Consider the following 26,376-nt stretch of genomic DNA (forward strand, 5'->3'; position numbering starts at 1 on the left):
TCAAAGATCAGGCAATTTTAATCATTTAACCAGTCATGATTAATAACATCATTTACACAGACATTAAGACATCCCATTGAATTGAGGTCAACCACTTAAATCCCATGTTGTTTCAAAGCATCATCGATATCATGACCACAACTACCACACACACTGTGAGGATGAAAACATGAGCCAGTGAAACCCTGTTGTGCTGTGTGCAGGCCTGATTCTACTCTGTCCAACCACAGAAATGTCTGTACCTGCCAGCGAAATGGAAATCCCACACGCATAGCTACGTGCCGTAACACAGGTAAACACACTCACAGGTGGGAAACTCGACACTTCGTAGCACTGCAACATAATAAGCTGCGTTGCCCCAGGTTTTACTGCCAGCTCTGTTGATAGCTGTCCAGTATCTCTGATGACCGGGCGAAGATTTGTATTTTCTTTTTCATTGCACATATTCTCACAGAAGGTATCTACCCGTCCTACACATATACCCACAGCATTAACATTATCATTGTAGATATAGTTTGGACATGTGGGGAAAGAAAAAAGATACAACTTAAGACAAATAAATATTTTCTGTTATTAAAATTGATGAATTGTTCTTTGGACACATTGACAAACACAACATGGACAGATGTTTGCCATGTCACAGCTGGACATTTTCAGGAGAAATTAACGATATTAATCAAGCGGCTTTCCAATCATCTTTTCAAGTATTTTGGTCCTCGGTAATTCAGACTGTCTGAGGCTCAACAACAGACTTTCGGTTGTTCTGTGACATCTGTGTATTCAAAGTCCTCACGTGAGATGTCCGAGAGATGATCCGAACGTTTGCTCTGCTGGCCAGATTAACGCTAGCTTTAAACTCAAAGCGGGTCTGATCGATGTTTTTATAATAGTTGAAAAGAACTTATAATCTGAAAGGGGTCGCTTCGAGGGATGAACACAATTGTCACATGAATGTAAATTTACCCGCAGCTTCAATGAGCTTCATTGTCATCACTCTCATAGCATTATATTTCTCTAAGGACTTGGTGGAGACCAAAAACAGAGCTAAAAGAGCGGTAATGTTGGACCAGCATTTGCCATTTGGCCACGACTCCAAATGGTGATGTTGCTCTGTAACAGCTGGATGTATAACTTGAATGGTGATATATGTCTGGTTTGAGAGCCGAGCTGAACCACTTTAATTCAGCGGAAAGTTGAATTTATTTTTTGGATTGTTACCAGTGTTCGTCACACTCGTGCTGTTTCTGCTATGACAAGTCAAAATATCTGCAGTGGAAAGTCTATTAAAACACCTCAAATATTTTGGTTCACACCTGCTTGGATATATCGCCACAGGCATGTTCTTTTAATTAGCTTCTGATAATGATCCTTATCTGCTGAGCTTGTGGAGATTGCATTAGATTCAATATGTTTCACAAGTCTGTTCTGTCATCAAACCAAAAATAGTGAATAAGCATATCATTTCCACAATATCAAGCTATGTCCTGACAACTTCCACATCTTTTTACACCTCTGAACTCACGTCTACAGTGTTCAAATTGAATGTTCTTCTTTCTTACAGAAGTGAATTGCATTCAGGTAAGAAAAACATGTTGGTGACGTTTTCTTGTAACTATGGCTACTGTTTATCGTATTATGATTTACTATCTGATAATTACATGAAAAGATTCCATGATTACGAGAAGCTGGTCTCGTAATTAGGGAAATGACTCAAAGGTAATTAATCATTGTGTTTTTTGATGAAAACAAGATTGAATAGCAATTCTCTTCCTTATGTAGCACACTATGTACTGACAGCTTCCTGTGAATTTATCTGATGTGGAAGATATCGTAAAACCAGATGATTCACAAGTCCTGAGGCCAACTCATGCCAACTGATTTCTTAAAATTACGAGTTTGGAAATGTATGACATCTTTCCTAATAATTACGAGACAGTTTAGTGATAGCTTGACTTACTAACCCACATTATGAGATACTTTTAAATTTCTTTAGCGAATGCAATGCACTTCCGTACTTTCTTGAGTGAAGGTGAATGAAAAATTACTGAGGCCATAAACACAAACATGAGATTATAAATTAAGGGACAAAAATGTATTCAGGGCAGAATATTTAGATTTTCCGCTCTGGTATGGATGGATTTACCCTCTTGGGGCCACGGGGCAAATAGAAGCCACTGAGAAACAAATGGATCTTACATGTCAAAAAATATTGTGCTTTATTGGTGAATATTCCCAAACAAAATTGCAGAAAATCAAATTACTACAGGTGATAAATTACATTTAAACAACATTGATTCTTTGGGCTTTTAAGGCCCATGGGAATAAGGTATTTTTTGTCCAGTTTGTGACAAAGTTTTGGTCCCTAGCATAGGTGGGGCTCCAAAGAGAACTTGATTGGCAATGACAGATATATACCCAGTATTTTAAAAAGATTAGTAGTCTCTTCTATAGTTTCCTCCAGAGTTAGATGAGAGGATCAGTACTTCTTGAACATGTAGTAGTAAATGTGGAACTAAAGTTGATTAGCTTAGCATAAATGCTGTAAACAAAGGGAAACAGCTAGCACGACTCTTTCAAATAGTTTCCACACTTTGGTTTTTATAGACAGAAACAAAAATAGGTCTCTCAGCTTTGGAGAGAACCAGGTTTGCAGTTTCCCTGTTTACACTATGCTCGGTTAACTGGTTCCTGGCTCCAGCTTCAGATTTACCAAACATGGTACCGGCATTGAGTATCTTATCTGTTTCTTTGTGCGACAGCGTATAAACATCTTAAGATGACAGGGAATGAAAAGGGTATTTTGGCCCACCCAAAATACAAGAAAAGATTCCAAAATTACAAGAAACTGGTCTCGTTATTAAGACAAATGGGTCAAAATTGAAATAATAATTGTGTTTTTTGATTTAAACCAGATTAAATAGCAATTCGCTTCCTTATCTAACACAATTTACAAGTCCTGAAGCCAACTCCTGCCAACTGATGAACACAAATTACAAGTTTGGAAATGTATGACATCTTTCCTAATAATTACAAGATAGCTTAGTCATAACTTGACTTACTAACCCACAATTATGAGAGACTTTTTTATTTCTTTTGTGAATGCAATGCACTTCTGTACTTTCTTGTGTGAAGGTGGATGAAGTTTTATTGAGGCTTCTGAACGCAAACAGATGTTTTCACTTTATGAGCCACGCTCAGGCTGAAGCCGAGCAGAGCTATGTAGGGAATTCATATGAAGTCACAAAGACCTGTGCAGGTGCATTGTGGGTGTGGAAGGGCTTGAAGGCACTGTGTTCCAAAGTAGTGTGACTGTACTGCAGATCATCAGTTTTTACTTCATCATATTCTTTATCTTTCAGGTTATATTACAGATTTATTTCTTCTTATTCTGCAAAAAAAATCAGTAGATAAAAAGTGAAATGTATTGACCACTGTATCACGTGAATACTGCATGGCAGCTGAAGTACTGTTCTGTACAATGTGAATTCTCATATTTAGTCATATTGTATTGACAACTGCAGGTTTTTACCCATCTTTCACTTGTGTATATCAAATAGTCTTTTGTTAATTTTGACTGGTAATATCTGAATAGCAGCGTTTGTCCAAATGGATCTCTGACATCTAGAGGTTTTTGTTTTAGTTTAAGCTTTCAAAATTGGTACTTATTTATAAGTACATATGGAACATGGAAAGGCAAAGTTTTATCTGACTACATGATTGATGGATTTTATTTTCCATGGCTCACAAGGCAAGCATGTGATTTATCTACAGTGAGACAGTGGAGGACCAGGTTTTATTTAACTTGACATGGACTCAACATTTCTCCTAGATTTTACTCCAGTTTGAATATAATCTCGTACTGATTAGACAATCTACTCAATGTGTAGTGAATAAAGATTTCAGATTAAAACATAATTGCTGCCAGTTACTGTTGGGAGAGGCTAGAACTGTTGCAAATTATGTAAAAATGTACAACACATAACATAAGAAACATTAAAGGTTTAAGATTTCCTCGAAACTGAGCTCTGTGACCCTCGTTTCTTCACTTGCTCTTTGGATGGATGTGTCTTTACAACAGAATCTTAAATAAGGAAACCATGGTGTGTTACACAGTGAAAACAGGTGTATTTTTACATGGAATAGTCAAATGCAGCATCAGCAATGATAAATTGGAGACGCATAAATATTTTACAAAGCATATACCTTCTAGTAAACAACCCCCTTCCACAGGAAACAGCTTCATTCGTGTGATGAAGTGGAAACAATATATTTTCAACAATAAATAAATATATTTGACAAAAAAAATAGTACCATAAATTACCTCACCGCTTAACAGGTATGAGTTTGTGCATGTTGTGCTAATTATTTTGTGAGATTATTTCTCTCATCTCATTAAATACTGCCCCCTCTTGGTTTAAATGGACACTGCATTCCTGGTCAATTTAGATTTATATCCTCTAATTATGTTATTCACGCCGCAATAAATCCTACAACCTCAGTGTGTAAACTCACTATCAGAGAAGCCTGTTATAGGCGTTCTCTTTAAACTCCTTCGTCATTACAACAGATACATCATTTTCTTTCTGCAATCTAAATCAGTCTTTTAATAAATTTGGTATTTCGCCACTGTAGTGTTTAAAACGATATCTACAAGTTACTCAGTTTGATTTCTGGATAGTACTGATATAAACTGAATAGAAATAGTCAATATTTCCATACTTTTGAACAATTAAATTTGTCATTGTCCTTGCCAAACCACTGGTGTTACTGAAATATCCTACTGGTCCAAAAAGTGGAGTTTGCAGTTGCATGTATTTTGAAGCTGTTCAAATATAAATTACCCTAAATATGTGTTTTTAGACTTCATTCATGCAAACAAACCCACTGTGTTTTTTTACCTTTAAGACTCGATTAATCTGGTCATTTCACTGTCTGAAACAAACAGAAGTCTTTCATTCCTGAGCGCTCAGTGTTTGTCTACTTAAGGTTGGAGGTGCAAGAGTATGATTTATGTAATATCTCCCACGTTCCTATCCAACTAGTTAACAGGCAAACAACATAAAGCTTGTTAACGTCTACTGGTTGTTGCTGCTTCCGACGACTAGAGGAGAAGTCATGAAAACCAAACGTCACGCTGCGGCTCTGTCCTCCTCGTCGTTCTGGCTCACGACGCCAGCGGCTGTCGGCCCACCACCGCCAGCTGAGCAGTGTATGACGCCTAGAGTCGCTATACAGCAGCCACTGAAACACCATAGCTACCACACACAGCCGGGGATGCCGATACGATTATTACTACACCTTTTTAACATCGAGGGTCAGAGTTGTCCAATAAATAAACTATGTGATAGTTAAGTGCCTTTACCACCTCCCTGCGACACACAGACTCGGCGTAATATGTTGCTACATTTACAAAGTGCTCACAGCAAGGCTTCTTCACCAAGGTGCAAATTCCTCAGCGTCTTGTGAGGGCAGGAGTGAAACGTGGAATCAGAAGACCTGGGGATAAGTGAAAGTTGAGAAACAGGTTGAGAACAAAACAGACCTTTCATGTGCCCTCAGCTCGCAGTCAAGATTGAATTTACAGCTGTTTTTTAACTGGATATTCCTCCTCTATTATTCTTGGCCTGATCTTGTAGATACCGCGCTCTCTACGGGCCAGAGAGGAATCGCTGAGCTCATGCAGCTGCAAGCTCCAGGACCACTGCTTCCAGTAAAATGTTACACATTACCCATAGTACATTAAAACGTGTGATTGTGTGCAAGTCTGTGTGTATGCAGGGAGGGGTTAATTTTGCCAAGAGAACATTGTCTGCAGTGTTGCCCATTTAAGAAAAGGTTCCAACCTCTCTTTATATCTCAAAGTGCTCTGGTCTCTGCCTCGATTTTCCTCTCGCCGTGGAGGCTCTCGGGGTCGGCAGGGGCCACCGTCTGTCTCACCGCGATCTCAGGGCCGCCGCCATAAATACCAAACAAGTACTGCCACGTCCCCTCTGAGATCTGACCATAGTCTGCACCTGAGGAGAGAAACATGTTGACAACATTCAAAGAACCATCTGTTTTGCAACGTTTCCACCTGTACAGCCTCGGCGACCGATGCTGAGGTTTACCTTGCTTTAGTTGTATGTGTCCGCTCTTCATGACGCCGATTTTACTGTTGTCGATGGGACCAGGCGGCTCTGAATGAAGAAAAAGAAAATCATGTCAAATGTGTTGTACCAACAAAAGACAAACAACCTAAATGTGTGTAGCGTATGGATCATACCATTGTCTTTGCCCTTCACAAAGCCCTCCCACTCTCGAAACCACTGCATGCTGATACACAGGATCACTGTCGGAGCCTCTTCGGCCTGGAACTCTTTGTTCAGCTGCAGGCAAACAGTGAAAACTGCTCATTCAACACCCAAAACAAACTATACTGACATCTTTGAGCATAGGTTAAAAAAAAAGAATACAAGCCGTCACCTTGATGAAGGTGTCAATTTCCATTTTTCTGCGTTTAGCCAGAGCTTCGATCTCCACCTGGCAGATGGCACACATGTACAGGTGGTTGACTGCAGGGCCGCCTCCAAAACTGCACACACACAAACACACGCAAACATTTAGCAGAAAGGCACGACAACAGACAGCTTGACTCAAACTAATAAAGTGTGAGAGTAAGCACCCGATGAAAACGTTCAACTGAATATCTGGCCCTGTTCGAGCCTTTGTATTAAGTTCGTCTGTTCAGACCTGGTAATGCCTCCTGAATTTGTCTCCTGTGACCACTTGTAATGGGAACTCCCTTCCTCGCTCTATATGCAAATAGTTGTGTATTTCATTGGTGTTCGCCAACAGCAAATGATTAAATTAAGTCTGAGTTTATCCGATGACAATCGGTGTGTGTGTGTGTGTGTGTGTGTGTGTGTGTGTGTGTGTGTGTGTGTGTGTGTGTGTGTGTGTGTGTGTGTGTAAGAGATAGAGAGAGGGTGAGAAAAAGAGCGAGCTGAGACAGGAGGGGCTGAAGGAATCAATGGACTGCAGATCTACAATGAAGCAAGATTTTACTACTGTTAGAAAACTGTGAGTCATTATTAGTTGGTCAGTTTTGTTATGTGGCTACAGACAAATCGACGTATGGACACCGAGAATGTGTTTTGGGCGGTCCTTCATATGTGGCCCAGGAAACATTTGCCTTCAGACAGGAAAAAGAATGTGGCCTCATGAAACCCAGACAACCTCAGAGTATGGTCTGAGTGATCAGATCTCGGGACACCTTCAGGTGTGTTCGGACCTGAACTTGGCACTGACAACTTGTAATCTGATCACTCAGGACAGATCTTAAAACCAGATCTGAACGGGGTCATCGTTTTACAGGTTTTCTCTTCATTTGGACGATTTCTAATCAATGTTTCATCAGTAACTTGGAGGTAAAAATACATTAGCTCAGTTGGCAGCGTGTTCTTTTAAAGAAAAAGTTTAAAAAACATTATAATTCTGCAACATATGTCTGCAGCAGCTGTGATAAAACGATTATCATGTTAATCAGATTGAAATAGACCATCTATTCTTTTTTACATTTTGTACGCTCCAACTTGGTGGTTTTCCAGCTGACAAATCTTACTGGTCTTCACGACATATTGTAAAAAAGAAGAGGAGTCAGATTTATAAGCTTCAATTTAAAAGTTTGGATTGATTTAAAGCCTCATTAACTGATATCTCATCTTTTAATTCCCAAAAGAATTTTGAAATAAAAACATTTTATCACCGAGCATTTTGGAGTATTCAAGTATTTGACTAATCGGGAACTTGTGTCCAAGTGGGTAAAACCAATTCAAAACAACTTTAAAGCATTAAACAAATGCAATCAAGTCAAATATAAAATTCTGAATCTCATATAAAAAAAACACTAGCTTAAGGAAAAATAACATTTTAGAATTAGAGAAAGGTAAATAACAGTTGCAGTTTAAACATTATTTAGCTGACAAATAAATATAGTTTGCTCCTAAGTTTCACTTTATTGAAATGTATGTACAGCTCTCAAACAAATTCATTTGTGCATTTTGTCGTTCACTTATGTGTTAGCATTCTGCAAGATTTACCTGTTGTAAAGGTACTCCCACACATTCTGAGGAACTATCACAACCAGGTCGTCAATGTAGTTGTATTTATTAGGAGGGATCCCTGGACAGAGAAAAAATATGTTAAAGGGAAATTAGAGTTAAAGGATGAATCTATGACCTTTTTCCTGGTCTGTAAATGGAGACCAGAGAGAACGCTCAAGCCAACAGTGCATTTTTAATCCTCCTACACAAAATCCCCTCCCTCGTCCCGGCTGTCTTGTTAAACAGTGATGTCTGTAACTTACAAAAGCAATAAAGCAATGAGGTTTTTTTTTCCAGTCAAGACATAAAACAAGCCAATAATTTTACGAATCCAAAAGAAACAACCAGTGAGGTAGTTTGGTTTACATTATTGAGGGAACAACACAGATGAGTTGTTTGTTTCTCGGGTTGAGAACAAGAATGATCTGTCCTGGAAGCTGAAACGTCAAGAGAAGCCAGAAATGTTCCTTAAAAAATGTCCATCTGTGCCCGATCTGTGGGACTCTGGGCAACTTACACTCCTTTTCCGCTGGTCGACAAATCCACTAACACCCACTAACACCAGTTTTTTGTCCTAAATGGGAATGGACACAATCGGAATTCACTCCCAGGTCAAATGACTCTGCAGAGGACACAGGATTTATCTGCTCCAGCTTCCTGGGATTGAAACATGATACCCAGTTGAATGCGTTAATATCTTCTTGTCCTTCTTTATTTTGGCAGTCTGGAAGTTGACACTGCACCTTTTCCTGCACAATGTTATCACATGCATTGAACTTTCAGGCATTGGGGCATAAAAAAGTCTCTGTCTTGTTTTGGAACTTGTTTTGGAAAGCTTGCAATTTATCACCTGACAAATAAATAAATGAAGTATTAAAAAACTGATTCGGATCAGCAGGTCAACTTCACATGAATATTATGCTTGTCTCTTGCTATTAGGGTTAAATAACTGTATTTTTTTGTTGTATTAGACTGCATATTAGACTTCTATGAAGTTGGGGGACGAACTATAGACAGATTGGCTCTGAGATAAGCTGGCGACCTGTCCAGGGTGTAAACTGCTTCTAGGCCAATTTCAACTGGCTCCAGCTCCCCTACCACCCTCAAAGGGTAAGCTGTATTGATCCACAGTCCGGTCCCAGTCTTCCCCATCTACATCTCCATCTAATGAATTTTGAAAATCAGATCTTGTCGTGTTTCAAGTCACTTCACTTCCTGATGACACAGACCTGCTCTGATGCGTCTTACTTGTGTCTCGTTGTCTCCTCCTCTTTTAGTCTCTGAGTTTCTCTGCAGTTTTGTCAGTTTGTCTTTCGAGTTCAATGTGCCAGCTCTTTGTTTAGTATATTTCCAACGAGTATGACCTCTGATCTTCCTGGTGATTTTTCCCTGAGGTTTTTAGAGACCTCTGCTTTCTCTTGGACTGACTTTTACACAAATCAGTTAGACTCTAAAATGAGTTTTGCGACTCAAAAATTGGGTCAAGGTCGGGCTCAAATCACACAGTTCATGCCTGGCTTTACTTATTCCAGAACACTGTAACCTCAACAGTTTGGGGTTGACATTGTTATCTGTCTTCCTGGGACGTAAAGGAAAGACACAGAATGCTTTGCTCTGAGTCAGATTTGAATGTCGGGGCTCACCCACCCCTCCACCGGCATAGTGTTGAGTAGATAATGAGTGAATTTTCATTTTTGGGTGAACTATCCCTTTAAGGCCCGTGAAAGGCATAGAAAGACAAAAACTGAAAAGTGCAACTAAGTCCTTAGGGTCCTTGCACCATTCTTTACTCAGTAATACCGTAGTAAAAGGAAATATCTGCCAACATCTAAAGTCTGAACTGAGAACATATCGGTCACAACTACAGCCCACCTACAAACCCTTCAAACATGTAAAAGCCTAATTTAAACTTTACTTAGTCAAAATAAAATGTGAATAGTAATTTGTGTGGGATATTAAACCAGTTTCCATTTCTAACATACAGGAGACAGACAGCTGCAGGACCTGTTAGCTTACAGACGGGAAGTTTGAAGAGGCTGAAAGTAAATGCTTCCTAATCGCAAGTCGGAGGCTTGTTAAAACAAACAGTGTCTTGTTTTCTTTTCTGTGATGTGTGGAGGACACGGATTCACAGTTGTTTCAAGTCACCTTTGACAGAGCAAGAAGGTAGAACGAGTAATATGACTTATTTCTTTTGCTGCTGGGTAACCTGTCAAGTAACATAATTACTGTGATTGTGAGTAACAGATTTATCGTACTTGCTTTGTGCTCGTTTGTCATTTCTGTGTTCTGTAAGCCCCCAAAAAAACATGATTGTCAGTTGTTTTCTCAGACTTGACAAACATCCACCGAACTGTTTTCAGAGAGCTGAAGTTTATAAATAAAAAGCTGTGGCGTTTAATAAACCTGCACTGTCATCCTGTTTTATCAGTGTGTTAAGGCAGGATTAGGATGACAGAAAAGATCTTGAAGAAAAAGACACAACATGCCGCTCACCGCCATGCTGACAGAGAAATGTGTGGTTGCTGATGGGGCCTGGTTCGGCAAAGGTGTTGAACTTGTTGAGCCATTCTCTGGAGATGTAAAACTGCAGCAGGCTGGGCTCCTTCATGTTGGCCAGAGCCACCACCTTCTGCCGCTCTCTCACCGACTCCTCGCTGCTCTTCCTGCACGTGTTGAGACAAAAAAATCAGTCAGAGTAGATTCAGGATCAAGGTCTCAAAGGCCCTGTTCAGACCTGGTTTTAACAAATCCTGAGAGATCCGATCACCAGTGGTCTGTTCACACCAGCTTTAAAATGTGTCCTCAAAGGCTCCTTCAAACAAGGCCGACAAACGTGTCCTTCCACCCCCGAGCAACGGAGGCTCCACCGGTGGGAACCTTACCGGCCCAACCTGCCCCATGATTCAATGTGCTTCAGTGACTGTTTTTCAACAAGGTAATGGTGGTAGTAAGTGAGGTGAATTTATATTTAAAGGTAAGTACTCAACAGAGCAGCTAACAGTAATCAACCAAATAACTTTCACATTCATAGCTCTGTTGCTATGCAATGGCTGTAAGGGCGGGGCAAACTGGTAACGCAATAAGAAGACCAGACCAACTCATTTCGGTTCAGCCAATGTGGACTGCGTAGACCAGGTCCATCAAAGGATGCGTCCTCTGAATTGAGACACAGATAGTGTGTGCATGTGCTGTCACAAAAAAGAGAGAGAGAAATCAAGAGAAAGAGGAAGAGCGGATTCAGGAGGGACTAAATGAATGAATGCCGCTGCTAAGAAAAAAGAAATCAGTCATTATAGTGTATGTGTTGAACAGTGTAATTGTCGCAGTTGCAAGAAACAAATCAATATTTAGACACTGAGAAGCTCAAAAATAGGTTTGAACTGTAGCAGGTCAGAGGACGTCAGCTGAATAGGCCGTCTTTTAAATATGGTCACATGTGTCCCACACCAGATCGGATCTCATGGCACATTTGGTGCGTTCAGAACTGGAGTTAGTGCTGACAAGTTGTCATCCGATCCCTCAGGAGAGATGTTATTACCAGGTCTCTAATCACAGGGTCTCCAATTGCTCACCTGTAGAACAGCACGTAGGCCTCTGCATTCTGCACCACCGTCTCATGGACCTCTGTGACATACTGATCGTCAAACTCATACCACTGTCCATTAATCACATTCTGACAGTAAGCTATGTAGTGTCCACCTTCAGAAAACAGGCAAGAGAGGAGAAGTGTTAAGAAAGACCTCGCACAGATAAAACCAAAACGGATTAAGATCAAGCATATGTTAAGCCTAAATGCCTATCTGTGGTAAAGAAAGCTACGCGTACTTCCTGCCGTGCCGTGGTGACAAATGACTGACAGCAGATCGTAAGTGGTGACTTGAGATGGACTCTCTTTAGCCAGGAAGGGCTGCATGTCGAGCCCCTCCAACGGGAACGACACGTGACTGTTGATCTTGAACGAGTACATGACCTCGTGTCGGAAGCGTTTCAGGTGAATGCACAGAATCTGCAAAGGGGAACAAAAGAATGCGGGAACAAACACAGTCAGGAATTCGTTGTGACTTCGAACGAGAGTGAGATTTGATAAGATGAAGAAGAAGAGAATTCCTACCTCTGGAAGTCGCAGCACTTTGCAATATTTGATACCGTTTCTCAACCTGTGGAAAACAACAAACCATGTAAATGATTGTAAAAGAAAAGTACCCTTGTTCAAGTCTCAATGTGGGTTTTACTACACACACTCACTTTTTACACCTCTCACAGCTGTACATGTTGTCCCCTGAGAAAAGAATGAATGGTAATGTTAATTCTGACAGTTTCCTCAAAATCATACATTATTATAGAATAGCATGTTTATATTGATGTTTACCTTTGAGTTCGTCTGCAGCAAAGAAGGCAGCGAGGCAGTCCTCTAGTGTCACCATGGGCCCCCAGAACCAAGTGGGGATACACGAGACTACAAACCTGTTCAATACAAACACATGTAACGTATATAAATATACAGCCCCAGGACGTCCTCACTGTGTATCATGACAGCCATCATACCGACAGTATGACCTCCTTATGGGTCAGCATTATGTAATAATTAATGTGTAATTTTGCCTGCACTGATAAGGCTGATGGAATAAATAGGACTGAAACAGAGTGAAGTTGTGGGTTTGAAAACCAAAACATCTAGCTCAAGGGCACAAAGAAACAGTCAAACCACCGAGGAGGTTATTTTTCTTGTCTGCATTTGTTTGATTGAAAGCAGGATTACAAAATAATACTGAACAGATTTCCATGGAATCATTGGGAGTGGTGGAGCATGAGGAAAAACACAGTAAATTTCGGAGCAGATCCTGATCAAGGGCAGATCCAGGAATTTTTCTTTCACTTTCTACTAACATTGTGAGATAACTAACATTTTTGTTGATTCCTCAGAGAGTAATGCAAGGATCTTGAAGAAAAGGAGGCTCATATTTATTGGTGTGTGACATTTGAGGCAGATCCAACTAAAAATACAGATCCAGTGAATATAAATGTGGTTTTATAAGGAGACTGTTGGGCCTTGGCAGAGGTAAACACTCTACTGAGTCCCATTCTAGTTCGCTATTAATTTCCTATTTGATATAAAATGTGTGAGTAGAACAGCTTTACAATAATATTGTTATTGTTGTTATTATTATTATGATGATTATTATTTTGTATTTATCATGTAATACCATTTTCTTATTTCAGATAAATATTTTAAAAATAAAATTTGTTTATTTAATTTTGTTGTTCTTTTCATTAATTATCAATCTGTGATTTTGGGACTGTGGTTGGGATGGTATGGGAGGGGATGTGGGGATATACTGTGGTTGTTGTAAAGCTTTTTTTCTTTTTCCCCCTTTGGAGAAGTAACTACGACAAGAGATCAGACTCAAAGAAATAAAGAGTGTAAAGAAGAGCAGCACTAAAGTCCAGGACGGACATTAAACATCATGTTTATTAACTGCCCACATTACCCAGGAGTTGAAGAACTGCAGCACTGACACTACTACTTCCACTGAGGCAATATGCAAACTACTTGTCATTTGCTCCTCATAATCGGGCAGCCCAGAATACTGCAGTGCCTCAGAAACCACTGAACTCACTAAGGGAAACATTGTTGTGATGAAGCTTTTCATATTTGATTTCTTGGAACTGCTGGAATATGAGAAAATGGCTCATGCCAAAGCCAAAGCTTGTCTCTGCGTGCCTCCTGCTATCTATGACGCCAAAAGAAGAAGACATTGTCCAGGTATGTGCAAACGAATAGATGTTTTCCGGAGATACCCATCATTAAAGGTATGGTAACGCACTATCTCGACATTCCTGGATCCGCTCCAGCATTTTTACATTTCCAACATCTTTCTTGGGTAATGTCTCATCCCAGCACACAATAACATGGAAATCAGTGCAGTTGTTTTTGCATCATCCTGCAAAATAACAAAGAAACACTAAAGAAAACATTACCTCCTTGATTTCAACTCTACTATCAAAACCCTCTACAGTGTTTGAAAATGCAACATCACTCCTGTTGGGTCATCTGATGACTCAGCACTCCAATCTTGTCTGGAAGCACTGGATCAATCACGTCAAAGCCCTGCGCCGTCTACTTAATCACTGAGAGCAATCAGTCCTGGCCCGAGTCTCAGACCTCCTGCAGGCTGGTAATGAGCAGCAGGATTGCCAATTTATTCTAAGGAAGGTGAAGGGACTACGCTCAGACAACTCAAGTACAAGTAAGCGCCATACTGCTTCAGCACACTACAAAACTCAGAGTCCACATCAAGTCCTGATCAGATTGAAGGGTGGTTTATTAAAAAAAACACATCTGACGTCATATCTTCATTTGCCAAACCCAGGAGAAGTGCTGCAAGCAAAATCAAGGACAGATCTACAAGCCCTTGCATGCATCATGTGTGGAGCATCACAGGTGGCAGCTCTTGTGCCTTTAAGTGTGTTCTCCACCACCTCACATAGTCTTATTAACACTAAGTCAAGATTCCACTTGTCAGAACCCTGCAGACAAAGTAGAAAGTATAAATCATGCAGCGTCAGACTAATGCACAACATCTCCATGCTAATTAACTCCAACAAGGGGGCTATGTTTGAATATATGTATTTGTTATTGAGCTAGATTATGCAAAAACAACTGGATATTAAGGTTTGGTGCGGATCAAGGATTTTTTTACTTCTTTGACATTGCGACATTGTGTGTTTTTGGACGTTTTCACCAAATTTCTCAGGGAATAGTAAATTTGATCTGCAATGAACAAAACTGTAATTTACAAATGTAAATAATGTGGTGCATTTGAATAAGGGGACATGCACGCCCGCTTCGGCTCAACGTGCTCCACTGACCGTCGTATGGAGTCCATGATGTAGGTGACCCAGCCCTGCGAGCCATAGGTGTCTGGACACACCCCCGTCTTGACTGGAAGGTTTTGGTGGATGGACGAGTGGAGTTTGGCCAAATCCTCTTTCCCAGGAATAGGTAGGGACAAGTCTTGGAAGGTTTCCACTGTGTTAGACACCTGTCACACATTCAGAGATGTAGTTTACACAGCATGTCCTTATAGAAACAATACATATATGTAAAATAAACAATTAAAATAAATGCAACTAATTCCCTTTAACCACTAAAATCAGGTACTAAGGACTGTATAATTACACATGGCGTAGTTTTGTCCCCACCAGATACTTAGCAGAAGTAATATACTGTGGTGATGGGAGTAGCTTCCCCTGGTGTTTAAACATGTGAAGCACAGCTCACCCTGTCACAGGTTAAACACTGGACCAGACTGAGGATAGAGCCATCGAAGATGTCGGAGATCACACTGCGATAGTGGGACTGTTTCTTCTTCCTGGCACTGAGCAGCAGCTGAGCTGGAAGACCCGTCACAGCAGGGGGGGCGGACTTAGTAAGGTTGACATTATTTGACTGGGACCAGCTGACAAAGTGCTTCAAACAAAGGCAAGCAACACAAAGACTGTGTATATTATTACTATGTGATAGGAAACCACTGATCTTCTGAATTCACCTTCAACTTCTTATTCACAGTAATTATTAACTTTTTTATCTAAGCTCTAATCTTACTGGCAGTTTTAATCACTTTATAATGACCTTTCATTTGTGCTCAATGACAAATTGCTTTTTTCCAATTGTTAGACCACAATGCTTAATTTTTAACTTGTAAAGCACCTTGTGTTGTGAAAGATGCCACATTATCATTATCATAGTTATACAGTGTAATATTCATAAACTCTCGTGGGTAATTTGAAGACAATCCACCCGCTGAGTCCAAAACTGCCATGTTGTGGATTACATTCGGTGCCTTGACTCTCAAAACTCTCTCACAGCTGCCAATATGGCACTGTGTACATATATCCATGAAGATATTCAAAGCAGAGGTTTGTCTATCTAACCCCAGGACGTTTCCTCACCTTTTTTGAACGAGTACAGTGGTCCTGCAGAGCGGTGCGGGCTGGAGCGAGGTGGACTGGAGGACAGTTTGGTGTGCAGCTCCTGAAGTGTCCGCACAGGACTGCAGGGAGTGGACTGTGGCTGGGCCATGGATGCTTCATTGTCTGGCTCTACAAAAGGTGTCAGATGAATATAATATATCATATCCTCAACTCAAATGTGAGGGCGGCTTTGTAAACTTAAGTTTGTACACAATTGGATTCTTATACCTGAGGTGTTGCTGCTCGGGGCTTGCACTTGCGGAGTGTTTAATGTCTGGTTGTTCTCTTGGTTTTGAACCTCGGCGCTTGGCGTTGGCGTCGTCCCCTCTTCCTCCCCCGTCTCAGGAACCTCCTCCACAGCCGCCGTATCCACATCAGCGTCCTCGTCCATCTCCTGCGAGCCGCCACGGAGGGACGAGCCGGACACCCTTCGTTCCTTCAGCCTCTCCTTCTCCGAGATGGACCCGCCGGGACTGACGCCAGCCACCGGCAACCTGACCCCGTCGCACTCGTCCTGCACGAGGAGCTCGCCGTCACAGTTGCCTCCTCCTTCCCCCCGGTCGCTGCTGGAGCCAGAGTCGCAAGACAGGAAGTCATCCTCCGACGGGGAGCAGGTGCCGTCTCTTCTGTCCTCCCCGTCGCATTCTTCGCCGCTCATGCTGCACTCCGTCAGCGGCTCCTTCAGCTCCTCGTGTAGCTGGTCCATCAGACAGCGCAGGAACTCCTGAGTGTCCTGCAGCAAGACAAGCACGGGACATTAAGTCAACAGGAGGATGAACAACAAGGCTACTGTACATACACAGAGACAGGAGTTTAGCAGAGAATAGGAATGAGTAACAGATACATGTCTGTACACTTGATCTCATAACAGGAAGATTGAAATCGAAATATGCGAAAAATAATATTGAAGTAAACATTTTAGAGATACACTTTTAAGGGCTTAAATACTGTTAGTACACATATTAGTTGGTCATGGAAAAAACATGGGAACATTTTCACCTGTAATCCCACATAACATTGATACAATTTAATTTGTCTGTCAGTGGATATCTTAAAACATCTATATTTGTACTAATAATACTGAGGTCATTAAGTTTTTCCTCGACTATTTATCTATAGAGGCCTCATTTACTATTAAAATATTTTTACTTTTGTAAATATCCATAATAGCACTATCCATTAGTAATTTATGCTATAAGAGGAAATATTCACACAGGGCTCCACACGGCAGGCAAACATTTCTGGAACCACAAAAGGCCCAAACCCTCTAGAATTCCTGATAATACATTACGCTGACCTTAGTGCACATTTGTGCACTTAGGAATGATAACATTAAGTGTAGCTCTCTGATGAATGAACAATAAGAACATCCTAACCAACAGCCTTGTTTTATCTTTACAATTACCTGCATGGTTGGTTAATAACATAGAAAGTGAATGAACCAGTTACAGCTTGCACAGACTGCACTCTCTTTAATGGCTGCAATCATTTCTATGAATCACTCGGTGTTACTGTCCGAGTTTTCATTAAAGATTCAATTGTCTTTCCAACACCAGAGGCAGAGGCTTTGCATAGTAATGTTATTACGGAAGAAATAGGACTTTGTCTATCCTTAATTCAACAGAGACAACACCCCTTAAAACATGCAAACAAGCAAACTACTCAAGTCGAACCTTTTGGTGACAAGAACGAACATTTCAGTCATTTCAGGTAAATGTACGAGCAGCAAACGGGCTCACAGTTTAAAAATAAAAGACGAGACAGTGTTAAGATGTTGAGTGTGACCAGGTGTAGTTACCTGCTGGGTGCTTGCCCCTACCTGCTGAGCGTAACCACGAAACATGGGGTTTACGAGTTTGATGCCATGAGACAGACTGGTGGGGACTACATAGCTGGGCCTGAGAGCGAAGCAGCCATGAGAGACGGTATATTACAGATCATTTCATGTGAATGATTGAATTACAGATAATAGTCTCAGTGGATAGCTGTTGTTCCTGCCACTTTAAAAGGAACGTGATTCTTACCGTTTTTTATGCCAGAGCTCTGAGATGAGTTTCTGGTAGCTCTTACAGAGAGCAGGCTTCTTGTCGGTGCGGACAAGTCCACTGCAGTCCAGGAAGAACTGAGTGAGAGGAGGACTGGCGAGGGAACAGAGGGAAAACTTGAATGAATAGAAACATAGAAAAGGAGACCTACATTCGTGGTAATGACAGGAAGTGACCTCACCAGTTGGACAGGGCCTGGAGCGCTGCATTCATGTAGCAAGAGTTTCCAATATTTTTCATTCCTGTCAAGCCTACGAACAACAGCAATGGCAAAAGTGTGAAGCAGTTAGATATTTTTACAATTTACACATATTATTCACAGATTCTAGGGGGGGACACCAAAGGATAAATATGTCTTGTGGTCTGGATTAAAAGAAACTGATGTGGTGGCTATTCAAATGAATGTTTATATTACATATGGCAGCTATGATCTAAAGAAGTAAACTATTGTTTAGGGGGAAGAAACGCTGACGACAGATTTGCTGTACCTCTCGGTTTCAGGTCATCATCATCTGACTCCGAACCTTCGTCTTCTGCCACAGCGATTGGAACGGCTTTCAGTGGGTGACCTACTGGCTGAGGAGCTGCTTCCTGGGGACACGATTAAAGAGACACTATAATTAAGAAGGTGAGTAAATTTTTTTTTTTTTTAAATAGCGCCACTAGAACAGGGACAGAAACAAAATGAGGTGATCTGACCTTGTTGGAGCGAAGTCGTACCTGCTCCGTGGCTTTGCAGTGGTGGGGAGCAGCGGCTGCGGGCACCAGGGCGGGCCTGTGCTCCAGAAACACCTCCCGCTCACAAACGTAACACCAGATTCTGAACGTGGTCAGGTTCACCGTCAGATTGTGCCGTTTAGCCTGAAGGAAACAAGCACATACCATCATACAGCCGAATCTTCTGACGTTAGTACTTTGCCATATTGACCAGCGGCACAGGTGTTGTTTACCTGTGCGTGCAGGGTGCTGTGGTCAGAGTAGGACTCTCCACAACCAACGTAAGGGCAATCATCCTGCAGAGGAAAAACATATTAGAATCAGAATCTCATGGCTTTTGAATTCTCTCCTCTATCTATATATCTCCTTCTATAAATCTATAAAACAATATATAATAAAAAAATCTACCTCCTTCATCTTCATTAATTATTAAGCATCCACCTGGCCCCCCTATCTGAAATGTTTTAGTAATGTTGCAGCAGAAGTTAACTCTGCCAAGGAGGTTATGTTTTCAGCTGCATTTCTTTCTCAGTTCGCAGAATTATGCAAAAACTACTGGATGAATTACCACGCTATTTGGTGGAAGGATGCATTATGAGTCGGGAAGATTTTTCCCAGATCAGAGGGAAGATCCAGGAGTTTTTTTCTTTGTTTTTTTTGACCTTGTGAGATTTGTTCTGTTTTTTTTTTTCCTAAACATTTTGGTTGATTTCTCAAAGAAACGCTGTGTGAATCTTGATGGGAAAATTCATATATTAAACAGGTTGGTGATGTGGGTTGGTGTGTACATTTTGGTTCGGATCAAAATGAAAATCCAGATCTAGTGGATTTGAATATTCTTATAGGAGGGTATTCTTTTCCAGCAGTTGTAGGAGGCAAATAGCCTGCAACTACCACCAACATAGCTGAGACAATGTCAATGGTTTTGAGATGCTTAGGTTCCAGATCTGTGAGTTTCTTGAGATATAATTCATGGATCTTGATAGAAAACTCAGATACACTCAGAGGACTGATGTCTCTGGGTGAGGTATCCACTGACTGCCATTCTAGTTGGTAATCGTCATCGTCTGTCTGACAAGGTGCACGAGCTAAACCGACAATAAGCTTTAGAAATGATAAACATTCAAACCATTCAGAAGAGGAAGCTGGACTTGACTTTACCTGCAGACAGGCCCACAGGTTCGGGCCACCCGCTCCACACGACTGGCAGGTTCCCTGCAGCAATAGAAAGAGAACATAAGCAGATAAGAATAGAATAAGTTATTAGTGCACACACACAAACAAGAATGCTTAACGCTGTAGATGCATACACAAAAACAACTTCAGCTTACATGGTTGCTATTCATTTTATGTGGCAGCTACATCAGTCATATTGCAGCTTTACCTGCACTGTGCATCTGTGACATTGTGCATTATTGTATTTACTGTAAATGAATGAAAACCCACCTTGGACTTCTGGAGCAGGTCGTCTTTGGTCACCTCCCCTATGGAGTCCAGGTGGGGACAAATCTCTTGCTCAGCCATAGCTATTCACTCTCTGCTAATGTGACAGGGCAGTAATAACAAGGCTGTGGTGACTCTAGGAGTCAATGTGTTGTAGCTAATGCTAGCCTCGTGATGTCAACACAAATAAGCGAGACACCTCGTGCCCTTCATCTCTAGCTCACAACACGAAGATGGCATACATCGTTCATCTTTTTCCACGGAAAGCAGAAGCACAACAAAGTCCCCCCACACAGCCTGTGACAGCTCTGCAGAGGGAGAGGCCTCGCGGTGGGTTCGATCCCCGCAGCAGCAGCCGGGAGCGACCCTTGTTTACCGGAGACGAGCAGCGATCACCGCAGGCTCCTCACTCCGCCGCCGCCGCCTCAGGAGCCATGCCGGCCGCGGATCGGATGCTAGCGAGGAACCGACGAGCTGAGCCGAGAGGGAACGCGACAGCTCCGGCCCACCAGCCCCAAACAACTCCCCCCTCCCATCCACAGCAGCACGGCACGGCACGGCACGACGCAAGGCTGGAGGAGGAGGAACCAACGTCAGCGTCACAAATCCAGCCCACTACCAAAAACAGAGCAAAGGGAGAAATCCATCTTAGTCATTATACATCTGTTTATAATGTACCTTTAGATAGATAGATAGATAGATAGATAGATAGATAGATAGATAGATAGATAGATAGATAGATAGATAGATAGATAGATAGATAGATAGATAGATAGATAGATAGATAGATAGATAGATAGATAGATAGATAGATAGATAGATAGATAGATAGATAGATAGATAGATAGATAGATAGATAGATAGATAGATAGATAGATAGATAGATAGATAGATAGATTACAGTGTAATGATCGATGTCATGATAGAAAGATGTTTACGGAAGTGACGCTTTGTTGTGCATCGTTCAAATCGGTCCCCAGTGCTTTAAGTGTGGCGAACTATATTAAGTGCAACAGATGTATGACAACAGTTTGAAAGGCTGTTACCATAAGAGACTGGGTGTATATGCAGAAATATTTGGTGACTACATTACAAATAAATTATAAATGTGTAACAAACACCAGAAAAACATAGAGCAAACGGAGATTACTTTTTAAAATTAAACAGCAAACCATTGGAAGTAAGACTGTGAAGTTAATTGAACAATAGATTTTTAAAATAGATTAAAATACGAGTGTATAAAAGTGTATTACAATACATTTACTGTGAAGATGATAACAGGACATTACAGTACTTAACGTAAAACTATAAATTCAGTATGCCAAGAATTATTCAGACCCTCAGATCTTTAATTAAGTAAAAGTACCGCATTGGAAAAATACTCCATTAAAAGACTAAATCATCTTTTTACATTTTTCTTATTTTACTGAAGTAAAATGTCCAACTTCTTGTTACTTTGAGAGATTATTATTATTGTTTTGTCCTCACGTGACATGATAAGACTGTTAATACAAATGTATTAATTTGTAAAGGGCATTTCACTGTTGTAGCTGTATCTATTTAATGCAGTTTGATAGTTTACCTCCACGCCAGGAAAGTTGTGAGACGATCAATGATCGAGACAGGAAGAAACACAAAAGTTCGATACACACATCTGTTTTCATTGGAGTGTTCGATATTTTACCTGTTTGGTCTTTGAAAAGTTAATGTGTGACAGTCCAAAAAAATGGGAACCATTTGTTTAACTAAATTATATATTTTATATTTAATTATGCATTTTTTGCATTAGTAAGCAATCAATATATTGAAAAGTAACTACAAATGCCAAATAAATGTAGTGAGGCAAAATTATGAAATAGACATGTAAAGTGCATCATTGTGCCAAAATACTTTAGTAACTATTCTTTCCATCGACAGCATTGTAATGTGCCCTAAATGCTATATTAATGTGAATCGGAATTGGATTTTATTGCCAAACAGGTTTACACATACAAGGAATTTGCTGTGATGTATTTGTGCATGTATGAATATACAACATGTACAAAATATCAAAATAGGACAGAAAATTAATTATAAAAAACATACTATAAGCATCAGGAAAGGGTTTCTGCAACACGTTGTAAATAAACACATATGCAGTATGCTTTATAATATTCTTTATATTTACTATAGTGATAAATATTTTAAAAGGTGATGGCAATGTTTTACTTTTTAAAACGTTATTCAACATTGAATAGCACGGAAACATGGACGTTTAGGCATCACAACACAGGGAAATGACATAAATACAATAATTCGTTTTACCTGAATGATAATAATGTGTAATAATGTAATCATCAAAATAAAATAAACCATCGTAAATAATAATACCAATAAAATGAATTATAAAAATAACTTAGGAAGGTGCTTAATTAAAAAAATCCCTAAAGATTATTTTTATTACATAAATAGTGAATAAGTGTGTGACTACAGGGATGCTGAGGCCACGTGACCACGCTGCAAGCCTCGCGGTATTTAGCCTACCCAGAATGCCTCGGACTTCCTTTCAGCCTGAACCAACATGGTGGGTACATGGCTGCGCTTCTCACACGCAACCTTTCTTTTTCTATCTGTCTTCATCCTCGCTCCCAGGCCTGTTCTCACACTGCGACATGTCGCCACGGATTCTCTGAAGTCCGCTCGTCACTGTCATGTCGATATGTAGCGTGTGTGTTGTGGTGTTTTTGGGGTAAAAACTCAGATTGACTGACTCGAGTGGAGCCGGTCCGAGAAGCGCTATGGCTGCTAGTCAGATGCTAATGCTAAGGTTTGTGAACACGCTGGATTCGAGCTCTTTAGTTCTCGCTTTGATCATTTACGCTTCTCGCTTGTCTTTAAACTCTTTAAGTATTTACACGCGGTTGAATTGACCCCAGAGGAAGTAGTGGAGGACCTGAATCGACATCTTGTGTATGTGTCCGGTTCGATCACCGGGTGGTGTTGGTTGAGAGGGCCTGTGCGATGCTAATGCTTGTTGAATCATTTCACCCGGCAGCCATAGCTCGGACATACTCCACGTTTTAATGGTGTTCGGTATCTGCCTTCATATCACACGATTTGAGTATATATGTAATGTAAATTCAATTTGCTAGCTTAGCTTGCTGCTACATCTGAAGCCTCGTTTGCATGGCACGTATGCACCAGCAGTGTGGCTTGACTAGCACGGAGATTTTAGCTAAATTTGCCAACTTATTTAGCTGTGTGCGGTTGGATTGGATTAGGGTTTCTCAGTTTCTGCAGCTACAGCAATGACACCAGGATTTCACATTGAAATGAGAGAAGAGGGATCACAGGAGGAAGCTAACTTACATGTGCAGTCAGTCCATGCTGGACTATGGTGCAAGTAGAGACCATGTGAAATGCACGTTGACATCACAATGGCCACGAGTGCTGGGAAGCTGCCTTGCTTTAATAAGTTTAAATAGATGCCTCCTCCATGGTATATACATGTTAGCTGCAGATTTGGTTGCCAAGTCGGGATTTTAAACTCACGAAGTTAATGTTTTTAGTCTGTACTTTGAATTTGTCTTGACACTATTTTCTTCTCTGCAGCCTAAGGGAAAGAAGGCAAAGGGGAAGAAGGTGGCACCCGCCCCTTCGGTGGCCCGGAAACACGAGGCCAAGAAGGTTGTCAACCCCCTGTTCGAGAAGAGGCCCAAGAACTATGGCATTGGTGAGTGGCCCCAAAAATTGCATGAGTGTTGGCTCGATATGGTGCAGATGATGTCAATAATATTTGCTATCTTAACTACAATGTAGACAACCCACCAAGATCGCTGATGCACGCAAGATTTTAGATTAACCTGCTGCGTTTTGATGTCAAATACTTAACAGTGTTTTGTCTTTCACCACAGGCCAGGATATTCAGCCCAAGCGTGATTTGACTCGCTTTGTGAAATGGCCTCGCTACGTCCGCCTCCAGAGGCAGCGTGCCATCCTCTACAAGCGTCTCAAGGTTCCCCCAGCAATCAACCAGTTCACCCAGGCTCTGGACCGTCAGACCGGTAAGAAGTAGCTCTCAACGTTGCTCCTGTAAAATCAACGTAGTATTTACCAATACTGAAGTACTATTGTAGCTTTGCAACTGATGTAAAGAATATTTGCTATCTGATGTCGTGCTGACCAATCACCAAGATCGCTGATGCAGCTACTTGAATATTTTAACCTTCTTTAGACTGAACTTCAAGAAACATTATGCGGCTTTATTTATTGAAACATTTGTTCTTTGTTTGTTCTCAGCCACACAGCTGTTCAAGCTGGCCCACAAGTACAGGCCAGAGACCAAGCAGGAGAAGAGGCAGAGGCTGCTGGCCCGCGCTGAGCTGAAGGCTGCTGGAAAGGGAGATACCCCCACCAAGAGGCCCCCTGTTGTCCGTGCAGGTGAGACATACAGAGGAGCAGCAGCCTATTGACCTCGTCCTGAATGCAGTGATGACTAGAATTTCTTCACCTGAAACTCATGATGGTTTTGAGCTTTTTAACCCTGAGCATTGGCCAAAATGATACATCTCAGTGTGATTGTCTGGCCAATTAGATTTAAAATGAATTTCCCCCTTAACAGGTGTGAACACTGTCACCTCCCTGGTGGAGAGCAAGAAGGCCCAGCTGGTCATCATCGCTCACGATGTGGATCCAATTGAGGTAAGTTTGTATTCAGGCAGCGGTGGAGCCTAGTATTGGCTACATACAAGTGTAGAAAGTGGTCATTAGCAATGATGTCTGAATTTCTTCGACTGAATCCTCTATGTTGATCAAACTTACGAGCTTTTTAACCCTGAGTAATGACTACAAACCAAAAATATTCTTAAAGGGGTATTTTGCTTAGACTTTTAAGTGTTCTATCAGTTTCAAAAGTTAACATTTTCTCTCATTCCCCTGCTTCTGTAGCTCGTTGTCTTCCTGCCAGCTCTGTGCCGCAAGATGGGAGTCCCATACTGCATTATCAAGGGCAAGGCTAGACTGGGCAGACTGGTGCACAGAAAGACATGCACTTCAGTTGCCTTCACGACAACTAACCCGTAAGTAACCAAGTAATTATATCTCAGCTGTGTTGAATTTTCCAGTTTTTTGTGGTCGTTAGCAATGATGTTTGAATTTCTTCGACTGAATCCTCTTTGTTGAACAAACTTACGAGCTTTTTAACCCTGAGCAATGACCACAAACAAAACATACAATTTTGCTTAGACTTACTAAGCAACTTACTGGTACTTACTACCTTGCGGTGCTCTCAGCAAATAAGTGTTGACTGTTGTGTTCTTTTCTAGTGAGGATAAAGGTGCACTTGCCAAGCTTGTGGAAGCCATCAAGACCAACTACAATGACAGATACGAGGAGGTAAGAATCCTTTATTCAATGAAATGTGAAAGCAATAGTTCAGATCAAACCAAATGGCACAAGTATAACGATGCAAACTCTTGTTCCAGATCCGTCGTCACTGGGGAGGTGGCATCATGGGCCCCAAGTCCACAGCCCGTATTACCAAGCTGGAGAAGGCAAAGGCCAAAGAACTGGCCACCAAGCTTGGTTAAATTGTTTGGAATAAAAAATATGTATGTCCTTATTACGTGTCTTTTTTTATTGTACAAGCTAATATATTCTTTATAAGTTGATTGTGTAGATATTTCATATTCAACCATGATGTTAGAAATACTTCAATAAGAAACTGAAGGGCCAATAAAAAAAATTATAATATACCATCAGGGGTGTTTAGTCAGTGCACTTGAATAACCATCTGATGATGGGGTAATCTTTAAATCTGTGCTGTTTAAAAAGCATGCACTTTGCTGAATGGATGAGAATAAATCACTTGACACCCGTTGCCCACGCGGTTGTATATTAACTGTAAAGTCTGTGATTTGATCCCAGAATTCACTAATGCACAGAAGTGTCCTTGGTCAAGATGCTGGACCCCAAACTGCCCCTGCTGGCTGTATTGGTGATGTGTCGCCGGCAAAGCTGCAGTGTGAAGCACTTTAAGCTGACGCAAAGGAAAGGTGCCATATATTCACGGACCATTTAAATGAAGGCCTAGGTGGACCCTGAAATGACTTGTAGAGCTGAGAGCTGGAAATCAA

General features: G+C 41.1%; 2 protein-coding genes and 5 non-coding genes across 7 annotated transcripts; 6 read left to right on the forward strand and 1 right to left on the reverse strand.

Annotated features, from left to right (window-relative positions):
* On the reverse strand, positions 1 to 20,761 carry usp20 (ubiquitin specific peptidase 20). Its single transcript, XM_061082848.1, has 24 exons — positions 20,267 to 20,761; positions 19,982 to 20,035; positions 19,054 to 19,116; positions 18,803 to 18,964; positions 18,592 to 18,694; positions 18,285 to 18,354; positions 18,083 to 18,196; positions 17,857 to 17,956; positions 16,287 to 16,791; positions 16,038 to 16,187; positions 15,367 to 15,479; positions 14,955 to 15,127; positions 12,454 to 12,548; positions 12,330 to 12,363; positions 12,196 to 12,241; positions 11,910 to 12,090; positions 11,657 to 11,783; positions 10,578 to 10,747; positions 8,079 to 8,160; positions 6,463 to 6,571; positions 6,263 to 6,365; positions 6,108 to 6,176; positions 5,844 to 6,014; positions 1 to 5,496 (listed from the first exon to the last, which is right to left on the reverse strand). Exons 1-23 carry the CDS (start codon positions 20,342 to 20,344, stop codon positions 5,857 to 5,859), a joined length of 2,859 nt encoding a protein of 952 aa, XP_060938831.1. The 5' UTR covers positions 20,345 to 20,761; the 3' UTR covers positions 1 to 5,496; positions 5,844 to 5,856.
* On the forward strand, positions 20,497 to 25,862 carry rpl7a (ribosomal protein L7a). The gene is made up of 8 exons (XM_061073428.1): positions 20,497 to 20,892; positions 23,855 to 23,975; positions 24,157 to 24,306; positions 24,542 to 24,682; positions 24,864 to 24,943; positions 25,190 to 25,320; positions 25,567 to 25,636; positions 25,726 to 25,862. Exons 1-8 carry the CDS (start codon positions 20,497 to 20,499, stop codon positions 25,828 to 25,830), a joined length of 1,194 nt encoding a protein of 397 aa, XP_060929411.1. The 3' UTR covers positions 25,831 to 25,862.
* Positions 24,018 to 24,086, forward strand: LOC133014811 (small nucleolar RNA SNORD24). The gene has a single exon (XR_009681492.1). It is a non-coding gene; the product is annotated as a small nucleolar RNA SNORD24 (small nucleolar RNA).
* LOC133014815 (small nucleolar RNA SNORD24) lies at positions 24,382 to 24,448 on the forward strand. The gene has a single exon (XR_009681495.1). It is a non-coding gene; the product is annotated as a small nucleolar RNA SNORD24 (small nucleolar RNA).
* Positions 24,726 to 24,794, forward strand: LOC133014797 (small nucleolar RNA SNORD36). Its single transcript, XR_009681489.1, has one exon. It is a non-coding gene; the product is annotated as a small nucleolar RNA SNORD36 (small nucleolar RNA).
* Positions 25,010 to 25,085, forward strand: LOC133014790 (small nucleolar RNA SNORD36). Its single transcript, XR_009681488.1, has one exon. It is a non-coding gene; the product is annotated as a small nucleolar RNA SNORD36 (small nucleolar RNA).
* Positions 25,380 to 25,455, forward strand: LOC133014782 (small nucleolar RNA SNORD36). The gene has a single exon (XR_009681487.1). It is a non-coding gene; the product is annotated as a small nucleolar RNA SNORD36 (small nucleolar RNA).
* Positions 25,863 to 26,376: the final 514 nt, after the last annotated feature.

This window comes from Limanda limanda, chromosome 1 (assembly GCF_963576545.1).
Source record: "Limanda limanda chromosome 1, fLimLim1.1, whole genome shotgun sequence".
In the NCBI taxonomy this organism is placed as follows: Eukaryota; Metazoa; Chordata; class Actinopteri; order Pleuronectiformes; family Pleuronectidae; genus Limanda; species Limanda limanda.

Excerpts from the sequence above, each read along its gene's own strand:
- usp20 (XM_061082848.1), bottom strand. The coding sequence starts at position 20,344 with ATGGCTGAGCAAGAGATTTGTCCCCACCTGGACTCCATAGGGGAGGTG. Across the intron at positions 15,480-16,037 it reads ACTGTACTCGTTCAAAAAAG|CTCAGCTGCTGCTCAGTGCC; the intron begins GTGAGGAAACGT and ends CGGGTCTTCCAG. Across the intron at positions 11,784-11,909 it reads TCACCACGGCACGGCAGGAA|GTGGACACTACATAGCTTAC; the intron begins GTACGCGTAGCT and ends TGTTTTCTGAAG.
- rpl7a (XM_061073428.1), top strand. The coding sequence starts at position 20,497 with ATGGCATACATCGTTCATCTTTTTCCACGGAAAGCAGAAGCACAACAA. Across the intron at positions 24,307-24,541 it reads GGCTCTGGACCGTCAGACCG|CCACACAGCTGTTCAAGCTG; the intron begins GTAAGAAGTAGC and ends GTTTGTTCTCAG. Across the intron at positions 25,637-25,725 it reads ACAATGACAGATACGAGGAG|ATCCGTCGTCACTGGGGAGG; the intron begins GTAAGAATCCTT and ends CTCTTGTTCCAG.